The sequence below is a fragment of the Lissotriton vulgaris genome, chromosome 5, assembly GCF_964263255.1.
Source record: "Lissotriton vulgaris chromosome 5, aLisVul1.2, whole genome shotgun sequence".
In the NCBI taxonomy this organism is placed as follows: Eukaryota; Metazoa; Chordata; class Amphibia; order Caudata; family Salamandridae; genus Lissotriton; species Lissotriton vulgaris.
Window position 1 is genome coordinate 428,057,188 of NC_141693.1, and position 13,375 is coordinate 428,070,562.

At 44.5% G+C, this 13,375-nt stretch overlaps 1 protein-coding gene across 4 annotated transcripts in view; it reads right to left on the reverse strand.

Annotated features, from left to right (window-relative positions):
- Positions 1-13,375, reverse strand: part of ADK (adenosine kinase) — a 723,202-nt gene that overhangs the window by 456,852 nt on the left and 252,975 nt on the right. For all 4 annotated transcript variants that reach the window (XM_086921819.1, XM_086921818.1, XM_086921821.1 and 1 more), the window contains exon 3: positions 8,675-8,728. In XM_086921819.1, the coding sequence (XP_086777945.1) occupies positions 8,675-8,728 (54 nt within the window). The remainder of the gene's footprint in view (positions 1-8,674; positions 8,729-13,375) is intronic.

Genomic DNA, 13,375 nt, shown 5'->3' on the forward strand with positions numbered 1-13,375 from the left:
AGGTTTTGAAAGAAACCGGCAACTCTATGGACTGATTGATGTGTAAAGTGGAGATAACTTTTGGCATAAACTTAGGGTTTGTACGAAGCACTACCTTATTGTGGTGTATTTGCATGAAGGGTTCCTGAATGGTTAGTGCCTGTAGCTCACTCACTCGCCTGAGGGAGGTAATGGCAATTAAAAATGCCACCTTCCATGTTAAGAATTGTAGTTCACATGAATGAAGTGGTTTGAAGGGTGGTCCCTTGAGTCTGGTAATTGCTACGTTCAAGTTCCAGACTGGCGGAGGTTGATGTTTTGGAGGGATAACTCTTTTAAGTCCTTCCATAAAAGCTTTGATAGGTGGTATTCTGAACAGGGACACATGCTGTCTGTTTTGAAGATATGCTGCTATAGCAGCCAGGTGTAGCCTTATGGATGAGTATGCTAGATTACATCTTTGAAGATGTAGCAGGTAACAGATTATGTTTTGTATAGAGGCATCTAATGGATTGATTTGGTTATTACAATAAATTACAAATATTTTCCATTTAGCTACGTAGCATGCTCTGGTAGTGGGGCGCCTTGCTTCTTTGATAATGTTCATGCAGTCTGGAGGCAAGTTAAGATATCCGAACTTTAAGACCTAATGAGCCAGACCGCTAGGTTCATCCGATTGAGATCTGGGTGCCCGATTTCTCCATGGTACTGTGTTAGCAATTGTGGCGAAAGGCACAGCCTTTGTTGAGGAACTACTGAGAGTTCTAGGAGCATCGTGTACCATGGCTGTCTTGCCCAAGCGGGAGCAACCAGGATCATTGTGAGTGACTGTTGCCTTAGTTTGCGTGCCACTTACTGAATCAGTGGGGTTGATGGAAAAGCGTACGCAAATCTGCCTGACCAGTTCATTCATATCGCATTGCCTTGTGACAATGGGTGTGGGAACCTGGCGGCAAAGGACGGGCATTTTGAGTTTTTGTTTGTGGCAAACAGATCTATTTCTGGATGTCCCCACTTTTGGAAGAATGGTTGGAGAACTTGAGGGTGAATCTCCTATTCGTGTATCTGTTGGCTGTGTCGGCTTAGTAGATCTGCTATCTGATCGTCTATTCCTGGGAGATGTTCTGCCAGGAGAAGTGTTTTTTTTGGATCGCCCATTTCCATATGCTCTGTGCTAGGTGAGATAGCTGCAGAGAGCGTGTCCCTCCCTGTTTTTGGCTGTAGTACATGGCTGTCATGTTGTCCATCCGGATTAAAACAGCTTTGTTGCTCAAGTATTTCTGAAAGGCTTTCATTGCTAGAAATACTGCTAGTAACTCGAAGTGGTTTATATGCAGTGTCTTTTGCTTGACTGTCCAAGGCCTTGGACTGTATATTGAAGGAGATGGGCTCCCCAACCTGTGAGTGATGCGTCCGCTGTTAATACTACTTGTGGAACTGGCTCTTGGAACAGTCGCCCCTTGGAAAGGTTTTGTGGGTTCCACTACTGCAGAGAGTTGTAAGTGCGACGGTCTACCAACACTAGGTCTTTTAGTTACCCTTGAGCTTGGTTCCACTGCTGTGCTAGGCATTCCTGTAAGGGGCGCATGTGAAGCAGAGTATGAGGGACAATGAATATGCAGGAGGCCATCATGCCTATAAGCTGCAAGAACACTCAAGCTGGCAGGGAGTGTTGGATTTGAAATCTTTGAATGAGATACTGTATGTTGGCTATCCTGGCTGGGTTTGGATATGCCTTCGCCACGGAGGTATCTATTGGTGCTCCCAGATATTGTTGTATGTGGGAGGGTTGCAGATGTGATTTTGGGTAGTTTATGGAAAATCCTAGACTGTGCAGTAGCTGGATTGTTTGAGACGTATGGCTTGCACACTGTCCGTATGAGTTGGCTTTTATGAGCCAACCGTCTAGGTAGGGAAACACATGGATGTGTTGCCTTCTGAGGTGTGCTGCTACTACTGCTAGGCATTTTGTAAAAACCCTTGGTGCTGTAGTTACCCCGAAGGGGAGAACTTTGAATTGATAGTGGCGACCTTCTATTGTGAACCTGAGGTATTTCCTGTGAGCTGGATGTATAGGGATGTGAAAGTAATCATCTTTGAGGTCTAGTGTAGCAAGGAAGTCGCCTTGCTGGAGTAGTGGGAGTACTTGTTGTAGAGTGATCATATGGAAATGCTCAGAGTGGATATATTGGTTCAGAGGTCTGAGGTCCAATATTGGTCAGAGATCCGTCGTTTTTGGGAATGAGGAAGTATAGAGAGTATACTCCTGTCCCTTGATGTTGGAATGGGACTGGCTCTATGGCACCCTTTTCCAGCATAGATAGCACCTCTTGCTGTAACAGCGTGATGTGTTCTTTGGACATTGGACGGTGTTTGGGTGGTATGGTGGGTAGAGTAGAAGTGAGTTCCAGGCAATAACCATACTGGATAATTTGTCTCACCCACCTGTCTGTGGTAATGGCGTTCCAGACTGGTAGGAATTGTGTTATTCTGCCTCCGACTGGTGTTAAGTGGTCTGGAGGGAGTGTGAACAAGTCACCGTTTGTTGGCGGGGGAGGCTCTGGTGTCATTACCACCGCGTCCTCTGCCCTGGTTATAGTTTCCTCTATAACCCCCTATATTGGAACCTCTCTTAAAGGTGCCTTGTGTGGTACTTTTAAATGATGAAGAGGGTTGGGATGTGTTGCCTCTGCCTGAGCCTCGAAAAGAGGAGCTCCTGGACTGTTGGATTTGAAGTGCACCCATGGACTTAGCGGTGTTAGTATCTTTTTCATCTTTTCTAAGATAGTATCAACAGCAGGGCCAAACAAGAAATCCTGGTTAATTGGTTGATTGAGTATAGTATATTAGACCTAATTTTTAAAACCAGAGATGCAGAGCCAGGCATGCCGGCGTAGCAACACACTAGTGTTGAAAGACCTAGCGGCTGTATCAGCTGCATCAAAGGCGCATTTTATAGAAACGTTCGTGATTAATTTCCCTTCCTGTATTAGGTCATTTGCTTTTGCCTTAAAGGGTTCTGGTAGGTGTTTTAACAATCCCTTCAGTTCATCATAGTGTGCTCTATCATAGCGTGCCAGGAGAGCTTCTGTATTTGCAATTCTCCAGGTATTTGCTGCCTGAGAAGCCACTCTGTTCCCCGAGGCTTCTAACATTTTTGATTCCTTGTCAGGAGGGGGGGAGGGGGCATCACCTGTTTGCGAATTTGCCCTTTTCCTGGCATTAGCTACAACTAGGGAGTCTAGTGGTAGCCGAGACTTGATATAAGAGGGGTCTGTAAGGGCTGGTTTATATTTCTTTTCAATTCTAGGATTGAGGACACTCGCCCTAGGTGGGTCTTTAAAGATGTCTGGTGCATGTTTTAGTACTCTCTTCAGCATAGGGAGTATACGTACACTCTTCTCTGATGTTGGAAAGGTGTTAAATAGGAAATCCTCCTCTACAGGGTCAGTGTGCATTTCTACACTATGATACTGAGCTGCTCTGTCAAGTAGCTGGTTAAAAGCGTGTCGTCAGTAGGAGATGGCTTTGTGGGATATGTCGAGGGATCGGGTATGGGTTGTGTATCATATGGGTCATCAGGGTCATTCTGATCGTCCCATGTGTGCTCTTGGTTTCTTTGATTATCAGGGTCTATAAAATCCTGTTGAGGATCTACACCCATGTCTTCTCCCTCATCATAATGTGGTGGGGTAGGAGAATATGGAACATAAGGCATGTCAGGAGTGAAAGGAGGAGGTGTGAAAGGTCTTGAAGGGGATGTCCTAAAGTCCTTTTTCTTTGGACATTTAAGCTCCTTCTCCTGTTCCTCCTGTCTTCTCTTGTTTTTATTATAAACTGATGTGTCCTGTATCAGGGTCTATATACAGTCTATTTTGTTCTGGGCTCACGGGATCAGGATGAAGAAGTTCTTCTTCGGTCCGTGGCTTTGGTGCCGATGGTTTTGGATCGGGCGCTTGTTTGTTTTTATTTTTCTGTTGAGCTTTCTTCGGGTCGACGGCAGTCTTTGGCTCGGCAACCTTCTTCAGCTCGGCAACCTTCTTCGGCTCGGCAACCTTCTTCGGCTCGGCAACCTTCTTCGGCTCGGCAACCTTCTTCGGCTCGGCAACCTTCTTCGGCTCGACGACTTTTTTAGTGTCGGCGCCCTGTCTCCGCTCTGAGGCCTTTTTTGAGTTGACAGCCTTCTTGGGAAGTGTTTTGCTCGATCCCGGGGTACCGGAAGGCTTGGGTATGGTCTTCGGAGCCGGGCAAGAAGGCAAGGCTTCTAAATCGGTATTTCGGTTGGCGGCTAAGGCTTTTGGGCGATGCTTTGACCAGAGCCTTGTCTGGAGGTGGAGGCAGGGTTGGGGCTTTGGCACTCACGGTTTGCCCCTGTGGGATGTCATCGGAGTCCAACTGGTCTTCGACTGTGTCGAGCTCTAGGTCAGAGTCCCCTGCCTCTAGGAGCTCATGATCGTCATAGAAAATGTTTTCCGGTTCAGGTGCCTGTCGCTGCATCTCTTGTCGAGCAGCTCTTCGGTTCCGGATGTTTTCTTCGACCGGAACTGAGCACAAGCTGGACAGTCTTCTTCGTTGTGCTCTGGAGGTAGGCCCTGTTGCATACCATATGCTTATCGCTATGTGGAAACTTGGATCGACATTGTGGGCATCTTTTGAACGGGGTCCTTTCCATCAGCAGGACGCCCACGTGGCGTCGAAAAGGCCCAACGGCCCGCGTCGAGTACCAGATATAGATGGAAAGTTGTCGAGTCGAGGGGTACCGAGCGGAAACAATACCATTGAAAGTGTGAAGATCTTGGCCTTGGAAAGTTGGAAAACTTCGGTCTCGAAGTTGGAGTTGTCGAAGTGCATCCAAACCCAATGGCGGAGAAAAACAATCTGAAGATGAAGATGCCCATGCGCACTGTAGTCCAGGGGAGGAGTCACCTATCTTGTGATACTTCGAAGACTCTTCCAAGACAACAAGGTGCAAACATCCCGACCCAACACTAGGCGGCGATCTATGCTAAGATATGAATTCAGCAGCCCACATGCCTTGAACATAGGCATCCTTCAGATGGGGAGAAGTTAAGTCGCCTTCCTGTAGAAGAGGGATGACACCCTAGAGAGTCACCATGTGATCCTGCTTTGACTGAATGAACTTGCTAAGGGCCAGAGGTCGAGGATGTGCCCGAGAGAGCAGTCTTTTTTAGGGCTTAGAAAGTAAAGGGAGTACACCCCCTTGCTGGTATTGTGTCAGACTGATTCAATGGCCCATTTGGCTTGTACTGCGTGTATCTCTTATAGGAGCAGATGCTGGTGTTCTGGGGAGAATGTGTTTGCAGGAGGCAAGCTTTGATGTCGTTTGTGTGAATTCTTAGCAATACCCTCCTGTATGATGTCTAGAACCCAATAGTTAAAGAAGATTTTTGCTCAGCAAGACGGGAACCCCTGCAACCTTCCCGTAACATGCATTAGAAGGTCAGGAAGGGGGTAGAAGGACAAGCGTGTTACCTATTTTGGAAAGGTGGTGGCCTTGGGGGCTGTGCCCTTTCACCTACCCCTTCCATTATTCCCCTTATACGCTACCTTGTAGTAACCCTGGGAGGATGCCTGCTGCTATTGGCAGGAGAGGTTTGTTTCTCGTCTTGTGACGTGACTTGTTGCGATACGGAGCGAGACGAAGAAAAGATCTGCAGGCAGTTGGTGTTAGGAGGGTACCATAGCTTTAGCGGTATCAGTGTCCTCCTTAATTTTCTCCATTATCAAATCGACCTGGGGGCCCAGAAGAGATGCCTTTCCATCAAAGGGTACTTTAAGTAGGTGCGGTTGTATCTCCGGTTTAAAACCAGAAACGCACAGCCATGCATGGCAGTGGTAAAGGGAAATAGTGTTAAGGCCCCTGACAGCGTCTAAAGTGCAGCAGATGCTAGTATTAGAAATGGTTTTGCCTTCCGCCACTAACCCCTGGACCTCATTTTCGGTCTCGCCTAGGCAGGGCTTGCGCGGTCTCTTTGAGACACGCCGTATTTGGGATGTGGGCTGGAAAAATCGCCCATCTTTTTCACTGGTTCCTGTGGCTGTCCCTTGAAATGCTGGCTTTTCATTGGTGAATACATTTAGTGGTCTTTCCTTTTGGAATTTTGCATCCTCCCATGAAGACTGGCCCTACTACATGTACTGTTAAGCTTTCATGTTATTTACCATACCTTGTGGGCACTTTTTTTGGTTTGCCTTTCCCCTTTTGGAGCTAACACTCTTTTGCTCATCAGACCCAAATGGCGCCTGTTCCGTGCACGTCTCTCTCCCATCAGCATGTTTTTTGTAGAGCCGGAATTCACCTGATCCTGTAACTATAATTATATTAGTCTTGTACGGCATTTGCATGTCTTTGATTTTGCTCATCAGACGCCGATCCATTTCTTGTCTATTTATTGACTTTTGTGGCAAAGGCGGCATCCTGCCCTTTATCTTTAAACATCTAAAGCTTAAGAGTGTCATGCAGCCATTGCTACAAAAGTCAATAAATAAAAAAAACAAAGTCAGGTGGTGACGTTGCAGTTCTTTTCCATTTGCAAAGCAAATAGCTCTGCATTCAACTAATGAACGACCTATTGCTTTGCAAATGCTTGTTTACATTTGTCTGGGAGATGTTGAATGAGTTTCTCAATTTGATCATAGTCGGCTCAGTAGTAAGGGTAAAGAAGGCCTATGAAATTGGCAATATGCCTATGGATGTCAGACTGGCCACTAGCATCAATCTTCGTACTCTTGGGGAGGGGGGGTAAGGATTTGAGTTATACAACATCTCCTGTACCCAGGAAGTTGGCTCACTTCCCAGCGGTGTGAACTACTAAGGAATAGGGGAGAGAACTGGACCCGGGTATAGGGTGAGTCGGACAGGGGGAGTTGGAGGAGGACGGGAAAGGGCAGTAGGCAGTGGAGAGGTGCTTTTGTCATGAAGCAGAGGTTTCTATGACGTTGGCTCACAGGTGGGTTGAAGGCCTCTGCAAAAATAGATTTCCTGTGAGGAACAGAGTCCTTGGATGCTGGGGGAGGTTTGGCCAGGATTTCACTAGTGCTAGGCTTCATGCTGATGCGTTGTTGCCTAGAGTCAAGGTGCTCTTAGGGCAATTGAGGATTGGCTGATCTAGATCCTCAAGCATCAAAGGATGTGGCTGTGGACAGCGGTCCTGAGGGAGCCGAGGAGTGCCTCTGGTCGGTGGTCTCAGCGCCAAGTGCTGCCAGTCAGTAAGTCTCTGCTCGAAGGCTTTGGTTCAGTGAGTCTCGGCTCAGAAAGTTTGACTCCAAGGAAGGCCGAGGAGGTGTCTTCTGAACTGGTGCCGAAGCAGTAGTCAGCATTGACCCAGGACGCTTCAAGGAGGACTTACTGATCAAATGGGAGGAGAGCGTCAGATGCAGCTATGACTTACGGTGCTGACCATGACGGAGGCAGTGGTGGACTGGAGGCCTCTGATAAATTAACAGGAGCTCGAAGCCGTTGCCTACCTGGGGTGAGCCGGCACTAAGCCAGCTGGCCCATGAGCTTTGTCATTTGAATCGGCATTTTCGCGCGAGAACCCCTCCATCTTGACACTGGAAACACCCGGTAGAGACAGATCTTCTCATTCTCTGAAGTCAGGAGTATCTTCCGCTTGCCGACAATGCACCACAGAACCCGAAATGATGTGCCGCTTTCCTCAAAACCGAAGCATCATTTTGCTGCATAACAAGAGGCTTGACGCACAAGAGTACTCTCATTGATTGGGAACAGAGTCCTTTCCATCACATAGACTCTCTCTGGATGAAAGTGATGGTGGTCGGAGCCCTGAATTGTGTTGTATTGTATTAAAACGTCGACTGTGGGATGGAGTCGGAGTACACAGCAGTGGGGACCTACATGTAGGCAGGATTGTAAATTCAACAGGCAAAGAACAGATCCAAGGGCCTGGCGAAAAGAAGAGTCATCGAACCGGAGCTCAAACAGACATCTGAACACAACAGCAGAGAAAAAAAAAACAATCTAATAATGGAGCCCATGTGCATTACCAGAGATAAGTAGAGTCACTATAACTCGTGACTCAAAAAGACATCTTTGAGCAAAAACAAGTTGTACATGTCTGAGCCCAATACAAGATGGCAGGAGCATGCAAAGCAAATCTGTCTACAGCTATACATCCCACGAACATTTCCCTTTGAGGAGTGAAAAATACATCACTAAAATATTTTGAAGTTAGCATTCTAAATTTGTTCTTTTTCTTCTCTTTACCTACTGATTGAAAAAGCAGGGTTTTGAATTCCGTTAACAGATTCGAACCTTTTTTGAGCATGTCCAACTACATATAAAAGCTAAGAGGGTCAAATTGGAAGGGCCATGGGAAGTACTTACTGTCCTTCACTGCAATTCCAGTGTTCTGGGGTGTATATGCTGGTGCTGTCCTGAACGAGAATGATGGTATTTTAAGGTCTTTAATCTGTAGGAAAGCCCTATTTTACCTCTGGCTGTGGGCATCCTATGAGTATTATATAGTGGTCAGACTTGGAGAGAAATACGTGGTGTCATCACAATTCCGCTCTGATGGCACCATCAGCCACCTCTCGTGAAAAAACATTCTTTTGAGGCTTGTTGGACTAAACATTTACCACCTTACAAGTTATCCACTAGTATGCATATATAGTGAATAAATGACTTATTGAAGAAAATAAATACACTTACAGTTCCTTGTGCTTCTCCTCAGCCAAGATCTGGTCATTGGCTTTCAGTCCATACCTGGAACAGACAAGAAGTTAATCAGGTAGAGAACTCAAACACATAACATGTACAAGAAGAAAATGGCCACAAGAGAATGCGTTACTCACCTTTAATAAAGGCTTGGTGGTTTGATATCTAGCCTAAATATCATGTGCTTAGTAACACCCTTCCTTGTTGTGGTTTGGTCTTGCTAAATTAAGATTTTCTAAAAAATAAAAAATAAAAAAAATCAATCCTACGTTGGGCTGGTGGTCATTAACCATTTATTTACAGGCCGTTTTCTGTTAACGAGTTACATGATGTTCATGAACTGCCGTCTAGCAATGGACTCTGAATACATTTTTGGGATTCAAGTTCTCTTTCAGGTCTTGTTAGTAGGCATGGCTAGTACTACTAATCTGCAAGTCAGCCCCATAATAAACTCTAAAAAAAATAGAGAATCCACGATCGATATATGTTTTTTATGACGCGCCTCGGATTTCCAGTGTTAATCGAACAAAAAAAACCAAAGACTACCACTTCCATCAACCGTGGCAATAAACAGAGGTACAATTTAGATTCTTTTTTCCATTAAAAAAAATGTGGGCCTGCCGATGGCGAAGACCAGAGAAAGAGAACTCCATTCAAAGAAGACTATTGGGTTGCTTGCTTCTCTTAAAGTGTAAACAAATGTTCAAACACAAGGGTTAAAAGGAGCTACACTTAAAATAGCACCAGATAACCTGGCCATTAATTTCAGTGGTGGTACCTTCAACATTCTTTTATGTGGTAAAGAGAATACCGTGTCTGTCTTGCCCACGTGGGCATCAAGAGTATTGCTGCAATTAAAGATTATTGCATCGTACTTAATTCACGATTTTGACAGTGATATTGGTAGTAAGGTATAAACAAGTAATTTATGAACCAAAATCACTAATTAGAACACACTATTTTTATTCTGTTGAATTTAAGGCCTGTTGCTACCCCACTCACAAAATAGTCGCGCCTTACCATTAGGTTTGCTTTTGGTTTGTGCCAACATTGCTTCTTGCAACCTAGTGTCTCTGCATGGTAGTTTACTGTTCCCTTCACATTTTCACAGTTCGACTTACACCATGGTAACTGATCACGTCTATATTTTGTACCTACTATTGACGTGTGGGGACAGTTTTTCCCTTTATTTTTAAGAGTGCAATACACAAACACCATGTGCCATGTTTTATGTTAGTACCATAGTCATTCCAACTCCCATGCTCTCTAATGTCCAATACGTAGGCTCCCTACCCTGGGAGTGGTAAACTAGTAAGGTCAGCAAGTGCTCTAGATATGGGAACATCTTGGCCTCCAATGCAAGATAGTCATACCCGTTTGGCATCACAACCACTAGATCATCCCCATTTACTTGTTCATGTGACCATTGGCTGGTTAGAAACTCACAAGGCGGTCTCATTTTTAATATATACCTTTGGGTGAGACATGCAAGCATGGTTCTATCAAGCATATTAGTTGGATTGCTTTCCTCGCTGTCTTCTGGTATCAGGAATAATCCTGTGAAATAACTGAAATTGTTTTAACAATGTGCAATCCACTGTCTTCTTGGGATTCATTTTTGCTCTACAACTGCCAGACAATTAATGTAGATGTATGTAAGAAAGCGGTTTGTGTACCAGCAGACATCATTTTAACAATGAATGGTCTAGTTTGCATTCTTCTGACCATTCCTTAGAAAATTTTAATTCCTCTGCTAGTTGTCCAAATACTGCTACACAAGAACGCCACCCCCACAGCCCATGTTTCTGTTGAGCCATACATTTCAGGTACTTACGCACGAAGTACAAAATAAACATCCCTGAAGCCACATCCTTGTTGTATTTATCGGACATTCTGCAAGTTTCTTCATAAACCTCTGAGTTCTGGCTCACAACAGCCAGAACAGGTCACAAGAGCAAGAAACACGGTCAGAGAAACTACATTCTAAAAGACCGTTAACGATTCCCCTGAAAACTAGCATTACCTCTGAAATGGAATGCATAATGCACACAGTACTGCATGCCTCATCACTCATCTACATGAACGTAAACTAGTTAACTACAAGAGGAATCATTTAAAAAAAGATAAATCTTGATGCTGCCTAGAAGTCCCCCAAACTAGAAAAGTTCAATGCGTTGCAATAGCATCCATGCAGGTTCCAACAAAAGCGTCCTGCATAAATTGCAGATGGTGCAGAATACCGCAGCCCGCCTAGTACTAAGGCTGCCCAGGAGGTCATCTGCCTCAGCAGCACTTAGAACCCTACACTGGCTGCCCATTCATAAGAGAGTACTATTTAAAATCCTGCTTATCACTTTCAGAGCCTACCACCAGTCGGGTCCCTCCTATCTGTCCCAAAGGTTTGGAAAATACACCCCCTCTCGATCACTCAGGTCTTCCAACCTGAACCTACTGGTGGTCCCTAGATTCAGGCTCGCAACCAAAGGTGGCAAATCGCTAGGTTTTTTGGGAGCTAGAGCCTGGAACAAACTCCCCTCCCAGATGCGTCAGATCCCCTCTGAAATCCTATTTCGCAAGGCCCTCAAAACCTGGATTTTTAATGCGCCTGACACGTTAGTTCTAAAACTAATCTAACCTAACTCTCTTTAGTTTCAGCACTCCCCCCCCCCCCCTTTTTTGCCAGCACTTTCCCTCCTTCTTTTCCGATGACACTCTCACCACTAGCGCCAAGATGCTCCTTGGAGTGTAAGCCGCGCTTTATAAAAACTATATCATATCATATCATTAAGCAAGCCTTCTCCTGTCTTGAGCCACAACATTGGAAAGGCCTACCAGATAACACTCGATCCTAACCTCATCTTTCAGAAAACTTTAAAGACTCGCCTCTTAAGAGTTATCTTATACTAATGTGTTTCTCTATTCCACTCTTAATTTGTTAAGTGTAAAGCACTTCATTGTCATTGTAGACAAGTCCACACTACACCAATACATTTAGTAAATAAGTAAATATCACAAACACATTGGTATAGTAGTTCGAGGACTAAACTGTCTCTTGGAGGAAAAGGTATTTTAAAAACACTCTGTCCTCATTCCTGCATCAAAGCATTTTACTATTACCTTTTCCTTTACCATTTTTCATCAATATTTTTGGAAGACTTGGTAAACTGGATGCATTATATGCATGCATTATATGCAAGACACAGTTTCCAGCATACACTCACATGTCGTGGTGGTATGTCAATGGTGTGGGAAGGCCCATAATCTTCCAATAATTGTGAAAAGGCCCGTTAGTACAGGGCTTTTACCATCCCTAGTCCAGATGACCTCCCACTCATCAAAGCTTTATTACAATATACATAATATCATAAAAGTGCATTTACAATTAAAACACAATTCATTAACAGTACATTTAAAAGAGATTACAGATAAAAGCCTTTTATGTTACAATAAATAGTTAAAAATGCATTAAACTATAGCAGCTTTGTGGATATATAGATATATAAAAAGATATTTTGCTTGTGCCATTTTCATTGAATGGCCTTCAGACTAATCAGCCAAGCCCAACTTAAAAATTTGGCCACCCCACACACTAAGGTTGTACTAGCATCAGCCTTAAGTATTCAGAGTGCGACAGAGTGGTCCCTGGTTCCAAGCAACAGACACAGGTTTGAGCCATTTCGGTCTAGGTTTTGTGTAGGCTGGGCAAACAAAAAACACATGAGCAATATTTTCAATAACACCTTTGCAGGTTGGACAGTCAGCGGGAGTTTGATGCGGTGGCTTCCACTTGCTAGTACGATCGCGAAGCGGAAGAGTGCCCACCCTGAACTGCATAAAAAGAGATCTGTCCCTAGGATTCATAATAAAATATAAATAGGGCTCCAGGCGAGGCTTAGGCTTGTGCTGGCGGAATGCCTCAGTTATCCTACCTTGGTTTGGGTCCCACTCATCAAGATGTTGAAACAATGGTGACTTTTATACATATAGAATCTGACCGCCCCCCTCCCCGTGTGATACGCCTACTTGAGTCATCTGAGATTTCTTGTCTATTTACAGGGATTCCATAGTTGCTCAACAGATTGTTCATAAAACCCAAAAAGACTGCCACTGTATCTGTCCATGGCTTCAACCACATGCTAGTTTGGTCCATCAGCAGAAGGTTACACACATATGTTATCCACAGCTTGAAAGTAGAACCATCCACAATCCTATTGAAATAACCTATGAGAAGGATTACCAGATTGCCTTCATGGGGACAAAGAGTCAGAGCAGGTCCACACTATGTCTGACCTCTCAATAATGCTATATATAAGAAACTCCAATCAAACTAAACGAAAAAATGTCCACCAAGTAGGAATTGTGTCATTTGTTTTGTTGTTTTTCTTCCCCTTGTCCCAGACCTAAAACACACACTTCTAGGTGGTACCTTTTCTGCTTTGTTAAGAAACTTCAATCTTCACTGGAGCTGCAGGTCAACAGTAGTAGATCTGAAAGTATTGGTCTCTGTATGTAAACAACTGCAACTGAATGATGTTGAATAAACATGCCATAGTGACTGGTTGAACGGAATGAACTATTTGTAGCCTACACAGACTTCACACAGAGCAAGACTGATTCCCTAACCTTTAATGCAAATTGTCAGTTTAAGTTGTGAACCGCAACTCCAATGAAGTCTTCATAGTGGTACCACGGATG